Here is a 21,782-nt window from a genome sequence, read left to right as displayed (position 1 = left end):
GCATCAGGGATTATGTCCTGGCTAGCTGTGTAACTCTTACGCTGTACTGTGTTTGTGTGGTGTGTGGGTACCCTTGCAAAGCACTTGACCTACTCCGAATGCATTGTAACGTAGCGCGTTTGCCTTTCGCTTCTAGTACCGAACGGGAACTGGCTCGGGTTTGTGCACATTTCTAACCACTGTTTCTATCAGGCCAGATTTGAAATCAGTTTGTTTCAGTTATTCCTTTTTTCATTCTTAACATTCTCTCTCTATCTCTCTCTCTCTAACCTCACCTTTCCATTCATCCCTAGCTTAGTATTGTGGTGTGGGCTTTGCCCCCTTTCTAGCTTTAATACCAGTACTGGATGAGATTCCATCTTCGTTAGCTGGTGTCGCAAATACTCTTTCTTAAAGAATTTTTGTTCTGGTTTTAGTGTTTTTCTTTTTTCTTCGTTTACTGCACCATGCACAAGAATTGTTTCGTTTAATCCATTTCTTATGTTTCTTCACGTGACACATGCTGCCAATATCAACGATTTGTTTTAGCGATTTTGCTGCTAGCAACTATTCACTACACACACATACATACATACATATATTCCGTCACATTCATTCGGTCGTTGTATGTCTTTACGATTGCTTCTCCTTGTGTCGCCTTAGGGCCTCAGGTATAAGGCTGCATTCATTCACTACTCTTTTGTTCAATGTTTTGTTCCATCTCGTCACTTCGTAGAGCTCCGCATTCTTGTATCATCTACTTCACGTCTCTCGTTTTTCCTTCTATTTGTTATCTCTTCTTCTTTATGCAACACTCTCTTTCGCTCTCTATCTCTGCTAGTAGATAAGTTTCGTGTGGTGATTTTTGTTGTTGTTTTGTTTAAACATTACCTTGTAAATTGTATTTAAAGTTTTCCTGTATTCCTTTAATGTTAGTCACGATTTGTTTTCTTTGTTTTTTTTTTTGTTACTGGGGACCGGCCAACACGTTTTTGCATCTGTGCTAGTTTTATTCTGTGTGAAGTGTTTTGAATATGTTCTGCAATTTGAACTGTCGCTGTCATAATTTAGTGGAAGATTTTGTTAGCTTTTTTTAATATATTTTTTATTTTCTTTTCCCGTTTTCTACTTTTCACATTGTCTTGTTCACCTTTGCTTTTGTAGGGGTTTGTTGTTGTTTGGGTGTTGTTTAGTGTAAAATTCAATTTCTTAAATCTATAGTTTATCCCTTGCAGGTTACCCTTAACCATTCTGTATTACTCTTGTTAGTTAATAAATCTATATTTACGTTTCATTCGCTACTGCATTGGTGTGTTTGTTCAGTTGTTTGTTTTTATGGTACGATTTGTTATGGTTGCAACATGTATTAATGTGTGTGGGGCTATGTAACGGTTTGGTGTTGGACTTAGCTTTACTCTTCCAAAACGTGCAGATTCTTCACTACGTGGTTTAGTTCAGTTTGGGGTTTGCTTAGCGCAAAGTAACGATTGCATTAAACCTTTTGTTTTTTTTTGTCTTCCACTTTACGAATACATTTTGCAGATTGATTCGGTGTGCGTTGGCTCAACTGTTGTTCAGATGCAGTGAAGGACAAGGGTGTTTGTGTGTGTGTGTGTTGTTTACGTTTTATTTTTTACAACTTTTACCTCACTAGACAACGCTTTTGTTCGGTTCACTAAAGCGTCCTGCTAAAACAGCTCGTTCGTTGATTGCTAACACATAATTTTGGCCATTCTTCTCGTCGCGTCACGGTCTGTCCTATCATTGTGGAACAAGCTCCGTTCATTCTTACTGTGCTGTGTTGTTTATATTTATTTATTTTCTTTTTTTTTCTTGCATTCTTTATCAATCCTAGTGCGATAGTTGTTAGCCCTTTTTTCGCGTGTGTTTTTCATTGCTTTTTAGATGTGATTAGAACCAGTTTATCGTTTATTAGAAAATGTACAAAACTCATGCACTGAAAAAGGGGTTTAACTAATTCGCCCTTTAACTTTAACATCCCATCTTAAAACCACGGTTATTCACAAGATGAAGTTAGTAAGAGTGTGTGGAAAACGGAAATGTTGAAACCCAAAATGGAGGACACAAATGTGGAACAAAAAATGGAACGGAATCGTCTTAAGGGAAGGAATTATAAGGAACCGCTTAGACTGCTGCTTGCCAGCCGCCAACGGGCACCGGAAAGGAATGAAAGGAACGGCAAGATGGACAGGCCAGTGAACAGTGTGAACAATAGTGGACTGGGTGCACCACCACCGACCCGTGAGCCACCGTTACGTGGCCGCTTTTCCGGTTGCTTGTTGTACAGAAATTGATTCCAAAGGCTCGGTTCGGTCGAAGTGGGGTTCGGGTTTGGGTGCGGATAGAAGGGATTGTGGGGTGACGCGCCAAAGTTGAAAGGGGCCTGTGGGATGATGGGCGGCTGGTTGAGTGGCGGGTAGAGCGGCTGGAAGACGGCTGGACTGCCCGCGCCGGGCTGTGGGTAGCTGCTGAAGAAGGGCGATCGAGTCGTCTGTACGCTGCCAAAGATGTAGTTCGGATCGATCGGCATGTTCGGGTAGATGGGATCCTTACTGCCGACCACCTTGGTGTTTTCCGGGGCAGGATTTAAACTGAGTACGCCTGTGAATGGGTGAAATTCGCGAGATTTCAATGATTGCGGAATAGGCTAGAGGTGGCATTAGCATCGCATGGTTTAAGGGACGGTTCCTAATGGTGCCACATTGATGAGGGGTATGTAGGACTAAAGGTTAAGAATGTTTGAGAATATATATTTTAACCACCAAGACGAACAAAATGCATCCCACTGTATGATTCCCACCGTTTAAGCTATGTACTTCATGCATAATATCTTCCATTTTGAAGATCATCAATCTTCAAGGAGAACGTTTTTTTTCGATCCCCCAATATTCCCCCCCCAGTATATCATGCATAACACAAAAATGGGACGGTTTCAGATGTGTTTCTTTCCTGTTCTTTCACTTGCTTGTCCAAAAGTTTCTGTTTGCTGAATTGTATGTCATTCATAAAAGCTTAAAACTGAAAGACACCAAAACCAGGAACATCTCCAAAGAGTTGCTCTGTAAGATATGTACGTGAATGGGAAGATTCAAGAACCAAGGCTGGTTACCATTGGAAGTAAGAGACTGACGTACTAGAGACTACGAGATAGAAAGGAAATTGCATTTACCGCTCGGGCCGGCACTGAGACTGGGATCCGTGTTCTTTTTGCAGGTTGGGTAACGGCCACATTCGTTACCCTCGCGTTGCCCAAGGGAGCACGACTCGTAAGCCATCACGCACACCTGGCTGGACAGACAACCGATATCGCTGCAGGTACGTCCATACTCTGTAAAAAAAAGATCCGGAATGGTCCGGAAGGGGGGAAAAAAATAAGAGATGCAAACAATGATGGCAACCAAAAAATAGGATTAGAGCAGTGTATTGATTGGGTTGTTGTGTGTGCGTGACAGTTTGTGGTGAGGAGTAAGGAGATAAGATGAGGGTCTAGGGCCTAGGAACATTTGAATAATAAAAGGAAAAAAAGCACAGAGTTACAAAACAGAACAACACATACACACCACGCACTGGTGTGATTTATTCCCCCCCCTAAACTCACTATTGCAAAATGTAGTCAACGACCGATGCTACCGTTACCGGTTAGGTTACTTTTAAAGCGTTTTAGAACCAGTGTGCAACATACTATATGGCTGCAAATGTTGCGTAGCGGCATAAATATCCCGTTGATTTGCATTTGCACCGTGGCAAGGCAAAAGGCAAAATGGGTTTATTATGCAAATGGGGTACGGTGGGCACTACATCGTGCAAAAGGGCCTTCTTTTTTGCGCGGCTCGACATTACACTCAGAGCGCCAATTGTTTGACATGTGTTTGAAAAGGAGTAGAGAATTTATCAGGGCTATTACTGCTGTCCCGTGGATGAAGGAAGGTAGCAGTGAAGTAATAAATAATATTGCTATCTATTGTACGTAATCGTTCTGTTGTTGCTATTGCAATGTTGCTAATTTTTCGTCCTTTCATTTAATTCATAATGCCGTTCGTTATTAATCAAAAAGAGCATTTATTAAATATAATTCCTGTAAAAACACATAGAATATGCTGAACAACTCAAGCATGAGTTTATTAGTTTATTAGTTTCATCATCATATTTCTTTTAAATAAAAACATCTAGAAATTTATTTCAAATTTCGGCAATTATTTTGCCGAGGATGTCTATGGAGCACAACTGGAAAAAAACGTAATCTAACATTTCCTTCATCTAAGAGATTTAACTTGACGCGAAAAGAAGGATGCTTTAGAAGACTTTACTACCTTAAAGTACAATTCTCCTGGGACGGTTCAAGGACGGTGTAGGATTTAGAATTTTTCTCCGACAAATAGCGATTATGCGGAGTTAAGATGGGCTTAATCTGCACATTCTCACCTTCGCTAAAATTATATCTGGAATATTTGTAAAAGCCTGTACTCAGAGAAATATCTTAGAATATAAATTAATTTCTTGTGCAAGTAATCATCCAAACATAGACACTGTTCTGACAACTTATTCGTGTCTGAGTACGCTGGTTCAGAATAAGATTTTTTTTTGAATTCAAACCACCATTAAGTATCATCATCAAAACTGTTTATCTGGCTAACGATTAAAAGATTAAACGATTATCGTTTAATGAGTGACAGACTTCCAGAGACAAACATTCCATAAACTGGCGATGGCTTCGGAAAATCATCAGCAACCACCAATTATTGTCGATCCAGCGATCAACGATATAATTATTGACAAACAAGACGATTCCACACGAGCAGCAATTCCAGCGAATCGATCTAGGATGAATCAGCTTAATCACTTTTTTTTATTCGTGTAGAACGGCCTAGTCGTATTGATGTTAAGCTCTTTTTAATACATTTCAAAACACTTTAATCACTAAAAATGCTCAATTAAATACATTTTGAAAAGGGAACTTTTCACTTAAAAAATCATTATTATTGGGCCATAAAAGCGTAACAACAACAAAAAATATTCCAAATGCAGGCAGCAGAGTCAATTTATGCTAATGCGTTAATAATTAATTGTCAATCACAATAATGATCCGTGTTTATACACTCAACCAACTCAACCCCTTGTTTGTCGTTCATTATTTATAAATGATAAAGGGGCCCGTGCCCCTCAGCTGCTGGGATGCCCAAACTCATCGCCTTTTATTCATTACTATTGGCATAATGACCAGCATAAAATGAGCCGCTTGAAATGCTAGACTGCTAGGAGCATCGAAATGAAGTAGCGATCGATGCACTAATTGATGCACATCGTACTGCACTTTCTTTTGCAAACCGTTTCCAAAGGACGACATGAGTGTTTCGGTTACATGATGACATGAGCGCAGAAACCAACGCAAGGGATCATTGGTGCTCTGTCATATGATTCTGTTTTGTTTTTTTTTCTTTTTGCTTTTGTCCCAACGGACGCAATGTTCGTCCAATACTTTGATCAGCCTGATCCGATTGCAATCGATTATAGGTAATTAGTATGAATGGAATGTGGGTTTTTGGGGTTTTTGGAGGGGGGAACCGTATGCTTGAACCCTGTCAAACCACCGATGTCGATGAATTTTAATTCAATTATTCGTTTGCGAGAGCCACTGTCATTGAGGTGACTAACCGGCGGGAAACCGGAAAGACATGGCAACCATGTCCGTCAGTAGTAAAGGCATGTATGACAGCGTAACGCAGCGATACACACACGGGGCGACACAAAAATGTGTATCTGACCGGGTCGACCTCAAAATGAAACACGACGAACCGCTCGACCGGCGAACCAGGAACCGATCATCCTGCATTTTGTTGGCCATTTTGAAGTGGTTCCTTTTTAATCACAGCCAACCCGGCTGCATCCCGATGACACAACATGTGGATGAGTACAGTTGGGGGGAGAAAGGTGTGATGGAACTGGTACGGGTGTGCCAAAATGGTGGAAATTGGAGCAACTCGAACTCATAACGGTACGGTGACAGGTTCATCCCGGGGGTTGAAGTTTTTCGGGCGGACATTTTGCACGTTTTGCTTCCATAGCCAATACACACAAATCTCGTTTTGCAGCAAATATCTGCCAGCGGCAAGTTGGTTCGGCTAGCTTTTTGTGTGTGTGTATGTGTGCGGACTTTTTTTCTTCTTCCTTTTGCGTAGTATGTTTGCCGTTCTGGGTTTCGGGTTTTATTTCCATGCAACACCACATCGAGATGAAACATCCATCTTTCGGTAATCAATCAAAAACCCCAAAACTGATGAATCCCGAATGTTGTGCGCTACTGTTTGGGAAAATAAAACACTCAAAAGTTTCCCCCAAAATGGGCCAGAGGCTGATACACACACAAAAGCAGCTCTAAATCAGCTTTGATCAGCGATAGCGTGCTTTCTTTATAGGTCAGATGTAGAAAGGGGTTTTTGTTTCGGGGGTTTGACCTGAGCCTGTGCAGCGTTCTGCTCATCGGACTGCATGTGCGATGAATAATGAGCAGCTTGTCAGTGACATTTGTTAAACAAAAATCGGAAAAGTGCAAAAAACAAACTGTAATACATTTGAATTTAACAGAAGGGTTTTGTTTTTAATAACCAAATCGTGTATTGTATGGACATTTGGGTCACCCAATTTTAACCAATTTTTTTTTAATTAAGTAAGGCAAGGAAAACTACCAAAAATGCTAAGAATATGTTGGTTTAAATATTCGCGCAAAAAAACAATTAATTTGATTGTGCTAATCCGATTTGAGAGAACGCTCATTTGTGCTGTGGTTGTCGATGTATTCCCTGTGTGACTACTTAAATATGCATCGGCACACTAGTTTGCGTATCTGCACATATGATCATGCTACCACCTGCAGAAATCAAAATAGGGTCACAAACAAGCACACACACACACTTGAAAACATGTCCCTAAATTGAGCTCTTCCGTAACACCTTCCATAAAAGGTGCGCTTGAGTCAGCAGTTTTGCATTCGGAAAATTTAGAAATATCCAAATCGTGATGAGTTGCACGGTTGGGCCGTTCCGAAGTCGTACAGGCCACCGGTAGGGCGAAGAAACGTACGAACGATGACGTGATTATGAAGCGGCAATGAACAATCCTTTCTCACGATGCGCTTTAGAATGTGGTTTTTTCCTCTCTTTCGATTTCAAATTATAACTCGTACCCCCGGTATTGCTAGGTAGGAGTACGTGACCTGCGTTACTAATCAACTGCGGAAAAACTGGCTGATGACGGCGCCATACTTTTCCGTTTGCTTTATGTTGCTGCCGGCGGAAGGTCAGCGTTTTGTTGAAAGCCGCGGCTTCGCAAAAGCACATGTACCGGGCGGCGATTGGTGTGCAACGTGCCGTCACGTACGGCAAGTACAACCGGAGGAAACATATTTTCGACACGGAAATTCACCGGTTGACGGTATTTTGTACCGAAAACTATACCAGACACTATCTCCCTAGAGTCATCAATGAGAAATGAGTTTTAATAATTAGATCGAATAATATAAGAGGAAGACAGAACATTGGTTTTTATATCAAAACTATAAAAATATTTTTGAAAAAAGTTAATCATAATATTTTAAAAATCGACAGAACTGAATTATTTTGTTTTAATTCCATAAGCTATGAGCGCCATTTTTAAAAGCACTGATCGGTTCCGTAAAAGGCTCTATATTTTCTTTATCGAAATGTAACTGAAATTAGTTTATAGGAATTTATACAACTTTTTTGTAACATTTTTAGGGGTTTTTAAAATTTATTTTTTTTTCACATGTTTGATCCTTTGTAGGGTAGAACACGATAAATGATAAAACTATTTCAAACTAACACAAAACACGATTCTCGTGTTGCACATTTAAACAAAATAACCTTTTCGAATTACCTCGCTTGTCTTGCCCAAATGCAAAAGATCTATCAAAACTAGAATGATAGTTGGGAAATTTATTTCCACTCGTTACCCTCGGGCCATTCAAAGGTCAGCAAAGGTAGCTGCCACAATCGATAGCCGATACCGGAACGTCATATACTGTTCCGCTGACCGAGTGGAAATTTGACCTGTGTTTTGAACGGTTATTTTTCATGTTCATTTCGGGCTTGTTTCTTTTTCATTCGGAAATGAAATTATTATGTCCGCAGCAGAAACAGGAAGGTGTGAGCGAAGAAAGCATACACGGGTGTACTAACATCTTGTGATGAATATTTATTTTCTCTCTTCATCTACGCTACGATGCTGCGTCATCATCTACCTGAAGCCGAGAAGTTGATCGAGTGGAGTATTCTTTTCGTTGCTTTCTTTATTATGCCATGAAGTCACCAAACTCTGGCTACACGTTCCTAAAGGTGGCTGGCAATATGTTTAGGGGTAATTTATTTGAAGAACCTTCCCATTCCACCCCGAAATTGGAAATGGCAAACGGTAGATGGCGTTCACCTGTAATCGATGAATTATAGACTTTAACGGGAGGGGGGGAAACATGATATGACTAGCGAAGAAAATAAATCGAGCGAAGCTTTCATTCAATTAAATGCTTCGAAATTCAGAAGAGTTCTGGTACGTCGACTGATGCAATGTGTCCTGATTGGTGGTTAAAAATGGAAAGTAATTTAACCGAACGTTATTAAATTTTAAGTGAAAACGCTTTTAAGCTGTTATAAAGCATCGGAGTGGAACAGAAAATCGTTCACCTTTTCGTGGGTGGATAATATTTTCTTTCTCGTTCATTTGTGCGAATGAACTGCATGGTGGAATGGTTAAACATTTTATCGAAAACGGTTATGGCTTCATTCGTTAAGCCGTAAGTGCTTTTGGTAGTGGTTTGGGAGTACCGTACACGATAACTTCATTCCCGATTGTCATACGCAATCGAAGGTCCTTGGGGGAAGGTACCTACCTGCTAAGGTAGTTGCTTGTGTTGTGAACACGATCGAAGAATGGTGCTTCGATATGTTGCTTGCTGCTGTCCATTTGCCAAACGGTACTTGGACGATAGTGCAGCTGTGTCAGACATTCGAAGCTAGACGCAGCAGAAGGAGGGTTTCCTTACCTTCCTTTTCTAAACAAAAAAAAAACACACACAGACACAGACACAAATCGAGTACTTCTACGACACAGGCCGTTAGGCCGCGAATCGTTTCCTTTTCAAAGGCGCACACTCCACTCCACGCTTGAGTGTTCGAGATTATGATTGCCTTATTATTATTAGCTTGCATTAGCATATCAATTTGTGGGTCGTTCGTCCTGATGCCTATTCTGTTCATCGACTTCTACCTTCTTGCCGTTCACCACGCAACTCCTGCAGGATTGCATTCTTCACTATTAGAAAATAGCTCACACAGAACGGCGGTGTGGGCCGAAAGTGGGCTAACGAAGCGAGACAACGAAAATGGAATTTTTCCAAATATTTCTCCCGAGTGTTTGAAAGCCACTTGTGTAAAAGCCATACAGGTTGGCATTGTGCGTGGTAGCGAGTTTGTGGCCGGGTGTAGAAGATCCGATTAAGAAATGGAATCCATGGAATGTTTGACTAAAACCACTCGAACATCTTCTCGTGTTTACCGAAGAGGGTAGGTGGCGATGGAAGATGGGGATTGAAAAGAAAATCCTCCTCCCTCACACACAGCCACACACGCACCACACTCATGTACACATAAAGAATTATCACCGGGTTTGTTCGATAGACACCAACGTCAAATGTTCGATCGGGAAGACTAGACGAGAAGTTTGCCACACAGAGGCGTTCGGTTGAAATAGGATAAAGGTTATACGAAAAGCACGCTGCGAGGACAATCAGAAGCATCGAAACTTTAGAGGTAAAGTTATAAAAACTAGATCCTTTCCTGGGGCCAATTATGTACGGATTTGTTGGCACAGTTTACCTTAAGAAAAGGTACTTCAAGCGGTCTTCTTTGTGGATGAATAAATTTTAATATCCTTGGGATGTTTTGACTTCGGTTTTTTCGATATTTCTTGCCGCCGTTAGGTTGCGATGGCAAAAGAGTGGGACTGAGCAATTAATTTCATCAAAATGTTAATGATTATCCGGTGGGAAAGGAACTTTTGATGGTTGAATGTTAATGACGAAAATCTAAACCCCCCAACTGATTGTTGAATTTAAATGAATTATTTCAGATTTTACTTTTAAACCTAAATAAACAATTCAGTTTCAATATTATTAGAAATTATTTAATACACTCAAGTTGCTTCAATATCTGACGCCGTCGAAAAACAAAACGCACCACAAACCCTGAATCACTACGAGTATTCAGAATGAAAGTCGGAAAGTAAGGCAAACCTAAGCTAGGCAATAACGAACGAGAATCACCAGTTCCCGGGTTAGTAACATCAAACCGTCCTGCCACGAACACACATTAAGTTGCGTACGATGAGAGGATCGTGGTACCAGTGCAATCGTGTTTCGTTTTGTCGTTAATTGGCTATATCAATCAAAATCACACTTCGTGTAGTTGTTAGAGGAAAACGTTTAGTATCGGCAAGAGATGGATGGCATTCCTTTCCACCGAGTGTTGGCCGCGCTTAAGCTGCTAGCTGGGATTTATATGGTTCGAAAGGTTTACGATGCTATCGAACGCGTAATGGACTGTAAGCAAGGAATACAAAACAGTTGCATAATTTACTGGCTTGTCTTGCGAGAGCTGAGAACATTTGACTTCTTTCCTAGCTCCAAAAGTGCTTACGCAAGGTGCTAAAGTGTTTCTAGTAGACTCTTTTAATTTTTATAGTTATACTAATTGTAATTAATTAACTTAATTTTTTTTCGGTCACTCTCCTTTGTAAGCTAAGAAGTTCAGTCGACCAGACCATGAGATGAAAATAGTTTAACCATAAATTTGAACTCAAAAGTAATTAGAATATAGTGTGAAAAGTTTCACCATACACACAGGCCACACAGGCGCATTAATGGCAACGCGAGACTGAACTTTGGTCCCATGTTGCAGCATTTCCCTTTTTTATATTCACTACACACATTAGTGCAGCAGCAGCAGCAGCAAATTCGAAACAAATTAACCCTAATGATTATGCTCGCCGAAGGAAACCGGATGCCATTCGGTGCAGCAAAGTGTTCCACCACACACATGCATATTAATTCCAACCGAGGCGTAATATTAGTTGGAATTGTTTAGTGTTCTTTTTTTGTGCATTGCTGAATAATACAATTTCTTACCAACGAAAGCTTAACGAAAACAACAAAAACTTGAACTGTGAAAGTTGCGCAAGAAAGCAAATAAATAATGGTGAAACTCTGGCACTAATCGGTATACACGGTTGCCACGCACCGTCAATACAACGAGGCCGCTGAAGTTTCACGAGAAATCAAACTTGAACTTTTGGTGTGTTTAAAAACTGTGTTTCACCATGCCGTTTGCCAATGCCAGATTGAGACAGTAGCCATATCCTAAGTGGCTGGATGGTCGCCATAAGAAAGTTGTACCACCGATAGCCTACATTCAGGCGCGAGCCGTTTCGCCATCCCTTGTCGATGGCAGCATCCGGTGCAAAAGTATCAAAAACCTTCAGAAAGTGTAGTGTTGGGATAGCACACACAACATATAATATTCATCCAGTGCACAGGAATGTTTGTGTTCTATTTACTTTGTACTCGAGTACACGTGCCGAACTGCCGAAGGGAGTTTCCTTGCATAGTCGAGCAAATTTCCGCGCCTACGTGTGCCAATAGAGGAGAAGTTGCAGTTGATTGTCACTGGAACTGGGTTGCTAAAGCAGCTGTGGCACGGTGTGACCCACTCCCTGCGGCCTACGGAGACATAGTTTTACTTTTGCGTAAGTGTTTTAGAAGCTTCCTTAACGTGTTTAGTGTTAAATGAGCACGGTCTAAGCTGAGTGTGTTGTATGATAAACTTCATTATTGTACATTAAACATCAACATAACGGAGCCTAGAAAAATATAGAGCTCACTTGAAAAGATAGTTTTTGTTTATCTAGTATGTTGAACATTCATTTTTAAAAACAATTTTTGAGTGTGTTAGTTACAATTTTTAAAAAGAAATAATGAATTCTCTTCAACTTTATTGTTTTTCCTTATCGACGTATCTACTTTTCCAAACATCCTTTTCATGCTATTAATGTTATGTTCTGTTCGTCCTTTTTCTATAATGGGATTATATTTTCTTACTATTTCCGCTGCTATCAGAGGCACCTTCATTAGTGGTGATTGTTTTTTTTTATTTTACCAACATTTAAACCTGAACGCGTCAACCGACCAACCAGGCAGGTAACTTCCATGTTTGGCTTTTAAGCACTGGCGGTCATTTTAAAAGCTGAAACTACATCAGATAAAACTGCCAACCGAACGCAAAGGACCGGATATTCTTGGTTTCGAAAAAAAAAATGTTTCGTGTCTCTACGACGTCTAGCCGGTGACTACACGCGACATTCGGACAGCTAATGGGGAAAACCCCGAACTCTTCACGGTTCGCAGCCATAAACGTACTTAAGTACCGCCTCGCAAAAACCACCCCATAATGTCCATAATGAAACAAGTCAGGAAGACTAAAAGTGGAAAAACAAATTTAATCTAGAAATAACACACTCTCAACAAGCCAAAACTACTCGCACTGTTCGAGCTACTGACACGTTCCATTTGATGAGGACAGCAAACGTACGGCCATTTCTCTTGCTCTAGGGCTTAATGGGGTTTTCGCTCGTATAATGATGGCCCTGGCCGAACTTGCCGAAGTTGCTGTTTTTTTAAGGCACGCTGTACGCTGGTTCAAACGGTCAGTTTCCGTGCAGGATGACGTTTGGAGATTGTCTAATATGGGTAGGGTGCTGCACGGCGGTTAGATTAAGAAGCGGGGTAGCAATATTTTATAATTGTACCAACACACGCCGCTGGTGTACGTGGTCTTATCTAAATTGAAATCTCCCAACGGTGGCTTTTTGATGGTGGCATATGCTTGCTGTACTGAAAGATCTACATATATATAGAAGTAACAAAACCAAAACAAAAAACTCACGAACACGGAAAAGCTCCAAAAAACCTCAAGGAAAAGCTAGACTAATGGTTTGCTTGGTTTTGCTGCAGTGAAGCAATGGCACACATACACACACTCACACAATAAACGGCTTACGGACTTGATAGGATGAAGATGAAGCACACGGGATAATTCGATAGTTTAGAGGTTATGTAAAAGATCCTAGATAGATGGGTTTAGCTTTTTATCCGTGGCATTGGACGTGGTGTTGGTGGTGTCTTCCTTCGGTCGAACGTTTTGTTGGGGTTTGAGACGTGTGCCCGAAAAGTGTTGGACCTCAATTTCACCGGACTGGTACGGGTACTAGGCCATCCGGTAGTGAGTAGCTTTCGGGTCGGCAACTACCACACTGCACAGCTCCTCAACGGGAGAGTGATGCAGCACATCAAGCAAAACATGCACGAACGAAGTAATAATGATCCGTCGGTGTTGCAGGAACATCCTCGGAGGTAGGGAAATTGTGTTTTCTCCTTTCGTTCGTTACAAAACTTGGGTGTGGTGGTTGCAAAACGATGGATTTGGTGGTACAAGAAGCTACAGCACATAACCATAATCTAGAGGAAAAGCTTCTACTGCTGCCGCATCAATCTACCCAGAGGGTGTCCGTGTTGGATAACAGAACCGTGTTGGATGAAGTGGTGCACGATCGTTCCCCGGTAATGGGAAGGTGGAGGTTTGTCCTTCACAACACGTGGAGCCAATGGTTCCAAAAGCAAACGAGAAATATGTAACGATCAGATAAGGTAACGATAAATCTTGTGCATCGAACATGTAGTGAACTGGAAGCGTCTTACTGTTTTCAGTTTATGAATAACTTAAAACAAAATTGAGTAGCATAAAAAAAGAAAAATGTTAAATTTAAGGTTAGGTAGGAACATAATTTATATTTTTATAGTGTATATGCCAAAGATTAACATATATACAGGGTGTACCACATTATGGTAACGTACGTTTTATTATTGAAACATTTTGAAAACTTAACGACAGGGTGTTCCTTGTTTTTTTAAAGAAGTGTCCATCTGCCTAATGTCATTAACATCTGTCAACGGGCTTAGTATTTCGGTAAAATTGTTACAAAATTTAGATGGCTTAACAATTGTTGCTATTTGATAGATAACATTAAATCCATCATTTCCCAAACTGTTCGATAATGAAATATGACGATTTTGATTCTCTGATACATTAATCAGACTTTTTTTATGCAAAAGAAGTGTTCTGAAGAAGAAAAATGTTTTCAAATTATTTGAAATAAAAAATTGGTCCTCACTATGTGCAATACATTCGGTACAAGAGGATGTATATTTTAAATATTTTTTCTTGTATGATACAACATGTTGGTTCTGTCCAACGAAATGCTACACAAAAATTTGATACACAGCATAATTTTGTGTCGTCCCACGAAATGACAGTGATGTCGAGTGACAACATGTTACGAGAGTTTAAAAACGAAGCACAAATGTTTCTAACATTTTTCTAACTTTCCGCTGACAAACTATGTCGAAATACTCCGAAGGTTTCTAAGGACCAACTTATACCCCACACGTGACGAACTGTAGTTAAATCAGTGCTTTTGAAAAAGAATCAAATACGAAAGCGTCCGTTCGAAAGAGATAGATTTCTGTTCCATCTCATTCTATTAGACTACGAAGTTATTCTTACTGAAATGCTACAAATAGGTTTAGTTACACTTTTCCAACACCGAAAACTATTTGCACCGCGGTGGGAGCGTAATGTGAAGAACAACTTTGACAGAACTAGAGTCCATGTACACTAACTAGCGTTTGAATTCGTTTAACACTTTGGTTCGTTCAATTCATGTGTCTATGTGGGAATGAGCATGTAATGTGTCCACCAAAAAGGGAGGTACATCACGTAGCTGTACCTCACCGAGTCCCGTGCTGACCGGAAATGGTGCCAATACGGCTGTACTCGAAACAATCGTATCACACGTGTACGATGCATTGGCAAATGCGCTGACACAGCGATGTGGAAAATTCCTTCCATCCATTCCCGTCTATAGGGAGCATGCAATGGGAAGAAATAAAAAAAAAGGATGGAAAAACTTTCCCAACCACCTCCTACCTACTATTGGACCACCTTTCCTCTGTTTGCTGCACTCTGCAAGGTTTGTCATGGAAAAATCACGAGGGAGAGAGAAAAAACGTCCCGTTTTTAACAAACTTTCCCACTCGGAAAACTATTCCACCAGCCTAAAGGCAACGTCAACCGATGTATGTGAATGGGAAGCAACTGGGTTGGATTGCACGATTCGGGCAAGGCTAAAACCCGGGCGGAACCAGCCAAAGCACGTGAGAAAGATAACAGTGCGAAATGCTGTAGCAACAGAAAGATAAGCTAAAATTTAAATTTACGAACATTAAACATATTTTCCATCCGACCGGAGTGAGCTAACCGAACCAGATCGTCCGCCGGTAGATGGGCGAACGGTGCCTAGACTTTAGTTGCACGAACCATCTGTTAGACTTCTTGCAGGATGTGCGATGTGTGTGTGTTTTTTTCTTCAATGCTTGTTCCACATTTGGGTTGCACAGGAAGAAAACAACTGTTGACAAACCCTTGAGTGAAGCAAAGTTTTATGATATGAAAATTCTTTACCATAACTTTTCTTGGATTAAGTAATATTAAGAACATCATTTGAATACAGGCGGTCTTCAAAATATGCTATTGTAGTAAACCACGGAAATCCTCAAAAATTTTGGTTCAGTTAATTCTTGAGATACCACAGAATTCTCCAAAAATCCACGTATCTCCAATTTCCGAGTATGTCGAATTCGGGTGCTATTTCGTTTCAAATTGACAGTTATAGAATCAGTTTCCTTACTTGTTCGAATTTTTTACATTATTTGATTGAATTATAAGACATTATCAATCAAATTTTTACTTATTTGCTTATGTTTTGTGCTATAAAATCACAAAACAGTCAAATTTTAAAATCTGCATAACTGCGAATCCGCGCATACAAGGCACCGTAAATGTCGTGGACTACCTGTACTTAATAATTAATTTAAAAAAGAGATGAATTTAACAAATAATATTTGCTTTGAGAAAATGCAAATAATGTTTTTCTATTTTTGAAACATTCTGACTGTATGTCTGTCTCCCTTACAAGGTCCCTGCTTTCATGATACACATTTTTTAACAGGAGTTACACATATAGAAACGCGTTTGCTTATCCATCCTATAAACTTTTAATACATGTATCCCATAGGGTTAAGCAAGTCCTGTGTACTAGAATACTGAAAAGAAATATAAAACACAGCCCCCCATTCTTTCTCTATCCGTTCATACGGCGGTTTCGAATACAAATTGCAACCACAAAACGAGCGGCGCATTTCCACCCATAAGCAACCCAAACGTAAAAAATAGAGGGATGGTTAGTTTGTTTTCCACTTGAAAAAAGCTGGCACTGGTTCGTCAAATCGATTTAAGATTGTCCGACCGATCTTGAGACGGGACAGTGTTGCTCGCAATGTTTCCCATTTTGTTTCGCCCCGCTACCACAAAACCCGGGTACGTCCGGTTGATTGTGTGTCGCTTCTGCACCAGCATTTGGTTGCAGAGCGAAAACACTGCAGGGATGAATACGCTGCGTCGTCCCGAACGAGGCAAGAAAGTAAAACGTGCTCCAATTTCTTGTTGCAAAATGGGCATTGTTTTGTCGTGTAAAAATGGCAACTTTCGTAGTACGTGTACGAGAGAAGGTTACGGCGAATGCTTTCCATTCGGTCACGTTTTTTGATCTGCCGCTTGGACAGCATCAGTGTTACCTTTTTTTGTTTGGTTACTAACGTACAAAACACGGCTCGATGTGGGTTCTTGAGCATTCCCTGGAAAACTGTTCGCTGGTTGGTTCGCTTCATTTGGAAGATTATTTTTTAAGCATTAACTGTGCGATGGTACGAACGTGTGATAATCGTCTGCTTGCAGGACACGTTCCAACAGCATCGCTGTATTGGCGAGGAAATTAATCCGTTCGTGTATTATCTTAACTTTCAAATGTTTGATCTTTAATAAGCTGAAAATAAGCGATATAGTCAAGTATTGGAGCTATATGCAAAACAAATGCATTAATGAATGCATGTATTGCAATAATATATTTTATACAATTTTCATTACCAATTTCATACCATCCGAATGTGTCCTACTCTGTATGCCCGTAAGGCATTATCAACGCAGATGGAAAACATGTACCGCCTCATTCGATATTAATTGCACTCAAAACCCAAGGTTGGCCAAAACGCAGCATGCCCTTCGGGTGGTGAAAAGGTAGTGGAAAAACGTCCTTCTTTCAATCAGCAGGTAAGCGTGGTACCTGGGAGGAAATTAATTATATGCATGTACATTTTGTTTTCACCATCACCATTACCGTTTTTCGCCCGTACGCCCGCGTCCTGTGGGTTTTTGATTGGTGCCATTTTTGTTTTTGCTCGTTATTTCATTTCCTAACGAACCGCGTGTGTGAAGTTTTTAATTTAAATTTTTCATACCAACTGTGCTTTGTGCCAGCGGAAGTTTCGACGCAATTCGAGGGAATGTTGAGAATGTGCGATGTTTCAATATTTATTTTTACTTAATGAGGGAAGATTGGCTTTTAGAGCACTCGAATGGTAAGAATGGGCAACAAGGGTAAAACAATTTATATTTCAAAATATGTTTTAAGGCATTGCTTTAAAATATTTATTCTTTTGCTTGTAAAGAATGGCCGAGCTGTATTAAGTGCTTTAAAATATTAATAATGAAAAAAAAACACCTGAAAGTAACCTTGTCATGCTTGTCATGTTTGCGTATGTTTGTATAGCATCAACAAAGATGAAAGCTATTACTATCTGCATGTGTTTTGGCTTAATTTAACATCTTGCACCAATTACCGGTAGAAAAATAATCAAGTTGAATGGAAAAACGATATCAGCACACATTGCAGACATACTGCTTCTTACGAGAGGCAGCCGATTTAATACCATTTTCTCCCATAGAGACTCCCTGTTTTACCAGTCAACTGATCAGATGGCTGGCTGGCTGTGTGTGTACTACAGCAGTGTTAATGGAATAGATAATTTTCATGCTTTCAATCCAGTTACGTCCGGTAAAGCCCATTCGGGTCTGTGCTGGGGTAGATTACAAAACCCGAATCGACACATCGAAGGAAATTTAAACTGATACAGTCTTCTATTAGATCCATTTCCACTTACGACATACCATGCCCAACATTCCCGATGAAGCGGGCATGTATCGTTCGGCTTACGGCAGCACTTTCCCGAAAGCGTTTGTGGAAGAGTACACGGCAAATGAGATGGACTTTGTGTGCCCGGCTTAGGCGAGGCGTTGTACACTGTCAACGATGTTTCTATTGGTAGGTTTGGTTTGGTCGATGTTTGCCAGAATAAACAGCAGTAGTGCAGGCTTTTGTAAATTATATGACTAGCTGGGAATGTGCAATCGGTTCTGAAGCTGATTTCGCACTTTATCAACCTTTCAAGTCATGGAAGGGATGAAGAGAAAAAAGGGAATGAGCATTTTGTAATCTTTTAACAAGTGTGGCGTGTTGGGTCTGATATCGGCAACAAACTGTAAGCTTTAATGTGTTTACACTTCGATAGTTGAGGAATTTAAATAAAGAAATACGCTAGCACTCACCCAACAAAGGAAACTCTAATCATTCATTTCGATTTTTTAATATTTGTTTTTCACAATCGTAAAAAACAATGACAATCGTGAGTTAGTGCTTGTCTTCTAGTAAGTATATTAAAATTTAAAATATTGATATAGGTTTAATAAATTCATCTTGAATTATTTATCAATATTTTATAGGATCATTTTTATAATACAAAGTAAAGCACTAGGATTACTTATAATAATATTGGATTACTGAATTACTGAGTCATTTTAGTGTAGAAACTTTATCTTTAAAATATCAAGATGTTTATAATGATTTTGACTACAACTTCATTTGTATATTGTGAATGTGTATAAAATCATACTGATTTGATGCAAATGTTTATAAATATTTTTCATATCTTAATTTCCCTGCCATAATATCTGGCAAGGCGAGTAATCCAACGCACTGTACAAATCCCCACAAGATAGCTACTTGCTGGTGTCATTCTCATAGATTAACCATTCCGTATACCACTACCACAGAGGATCCTTCCACTTGCCACTTGTAACCATTGAAGCACTTTTTTTTCTTTTTCTCTGTAGTATTTGCTTGCTGTGTTGTGCTACCAGTCCATCTCAACTTCAATCCAAATCCACTCGATCGTGCTTCAAAGCGTTTTCAGCATAACCGGCCGAAGTCGTCCAATATCGTCACAGTACGGCCGGTTGGCGGTGGCACAAACAGATGTCATGTCAAAAGCCATAACCATAAATTATCACTTGTCCACGCCACGGTACACATTTGCCGGCATCAGACATAGACCGGTCTGTGGATAAGACAGCACGGGGTCGGTTGCATGATTGGGACGAGGGAGGGAGGTGGGAGGGGAAAAAAGAAAATGTATGCCATTATATCTCCATACTTAATTATACGGAGCCCACTCGGTGGTACGCTTCCCAACTTTTCCAGCTTTTCTCATCATTCTGTGCCTTATTCGGAATCCATTTGTGAATATGTTGTTTTTTTCTTCTCTCGCTTGCAAGTTGAACATTTCAGCTGGATTCTCTCGCAAACCTAAACTCGGCCCTGTGACTGCAGAACAGATAACAAAAAACACCAGTCCAATTTCAACCCCGTTCAGCTGTCTTCACTTTCCTCTGCCTTGCGACACTCAACGCGGTGAGGAAAATTCAACAAAAATTACGTTCAACACAACACTGCATACATTTGTGCAGCTTCACAAAGCAAGACGCCCCAAATAGGAAGCATTCCCATTGAATCTTAAACGATTCGTAACGATCCGGTTATGGGCGTTGGGTGGTGTCTGCCCTTGTTTGTGTGAGTGTGTGTGTGTGTGCACTTTGTCTGAGAGAGGGCGTCAAAGCTCCACACCATGCGTTCATTCGTTTGGCGCGTCGTGTTTGGATATGTTGGCCAATCCGGCTGCTGGTACGGATTCACTTCCATCGCTGCACAATGTCGTCCTGTTGCATGTATGGATGTGCATACAAATTTGGCCAAACATACATTGGGCAATGTCTGCTTTCTTTTTGCTTTTGCCAAACGGGTGTAAAGCGTATCGCGTTTTTTCTGTGCTACGATCCTTTTTTTCTCTCGCTTTATAAACGTTTGCCATATCAATATCGTATATGGGCACTAGTAGAAAATAGTACCAAAGAAAGAAGAAAAAAAAACGACAAGTTACATTGTTCAATGCTGGATACAGAATTTGAGCTTCAGACAAACAGAAATCGTTCGTCAGTGTAAACGAACGAAAAGCCCAACGGGTTTTCTGTTCCTAGCGATGGTTCATGTCGGTATGATTGTTTGTCAGTAGTTGGTCCTCTTTGTGCTACATTCAGCCCACGCTTGGAATGGATGAATCCTGAACCCGGCATTTTGCCCGCTTCCAAACATGCTTGACCGTGGAAAATGGGTTACGAGGGAGCAAGAAATTACTGTGCCCCTTGAATGGACCGTTGATGTGGTTGGTTAAAATTGATGGCCTGTCAGAAAGGCCGAAGGTTCAAATGTTTCCAAGCGAATGGCATTGGGAACGCTGTCAAAATATTCTGAGAACGTAACCACGGGCTACACTGTAACTAATTGACAGTAGAATAATTACTGAGATAACTCTATTAAGCTGTATTGTGGGAAATGTTTTGCTGTTTAGAGCTATTGTGGAATTTTTGGACCTTGATGAGGTTTAATTACGGACCGTTGGAAATGTTGGCTGTAAACCTCTCGTAACATTTTATTTCTGAATAATTTAAATATGAAATTTAAACAAACATTTCAATACACAAACAAACATTTTAATAAATGTAAAGTGATAATCAAACTTAAAAGGAAATGTAGGATGTTATATTTTAGTAATCTATTATCCAGTGCCTTTAAACTTTCTTATCAAATTTTGTTGTAATAATTATGTAGAAAGACTAATCTCTTTGCTATTTTGAAAACGTGAGAGAAATGCGTTCATTGTTCAAATTTGTTTTTCTCAAAATAACATTTTATTATAACTCAGAATTCCCTTAAAGACATCGAGAAAGATTTCTCGAATACCTAGAATATCTTGAAAATACCGAAAAAAAAACTCAAATTTTCATCAAATATTCCTCGTAGTCTTCTTCCATAATTCTTTTAAATGTTTGGATGTCAATGATTATGGACAAAAGAGTTTTTACAGAAAGAATTTAATATTTTTTCATGTATTCTTGATTTAATAGACTTTCTCATAAGGTCGAATTTCACAGCCATTTTAATGCGATTTGCTCAACATTTTGCATTAAATGAGCATTTTTTTATTCAACTGTATACACAAATCATAAAAAAAATGCAACCTTCTTCCCTCTGTCCAACATAATCATCCTGCAATTATAAACTACCGTAATCATTTCCCATCCTGGAGCAAAATAAAAGCGTTGGAGTAAAAAATAAAAGCTAAAAGGAATTGGGTACGAGGGTTATTACATTGAAAGCAATAAAACAAGTTAAACTTTACCACAAACTTTCCAACAAACATTCACCTGGACGGGATGGATGAAGGAAGTAAGAGGCAAGAGTTACAGGACCAAGGTAAATGATTTTAAGCTTGGATGAGAGAGAAAAAAAAGTGTGCCACCCACCGACCGGAAAATGGA

At 39.9% G+C, this 21,782-nt stretch overlaps 1 protein-coding gene across 1 annotated transcript in view; it reads right to left on the bottom strand.

Moving 5' to 3' along the window:
* The window catches only part of LOC125767674 (translation initiation factor IF-2-like), a 65,747-nt gene that overhangs the window by 2,522 nt on the left and 41,443 nt on the right, over positions 1–21,782 (bottom strand). Inside the window, exon 4 of the mRNA XM_049434500.1 lies at positions 3,170–3,328. Within this exon, the coding sequence (XP_049290457.1) occupies positions 3,170–3,328 (159 nt within the window). The remainder of the gene's footprint in view (positions 1–3,169; positions 3,329–21,782) is intronic.

Source organism: Anopheles funestus, chromosome 3RL (assembly GCF_943734845.2).
Source record: "Anopheles funestus chromosome 3RL, idAnoFuneDA-416_04, whole genome shotgun sequence".
Taxonomy (NCBI): Eukaryota; Metazoa; Arthropoda; class Insecta; order Diptera; family Culicidae; genus Anopheles; species Anopheles funestus.
Note: the sequence above shows the minus strand (reverse complement) of the source record. Positions and strands in the feature narration are given on the sequence as shown.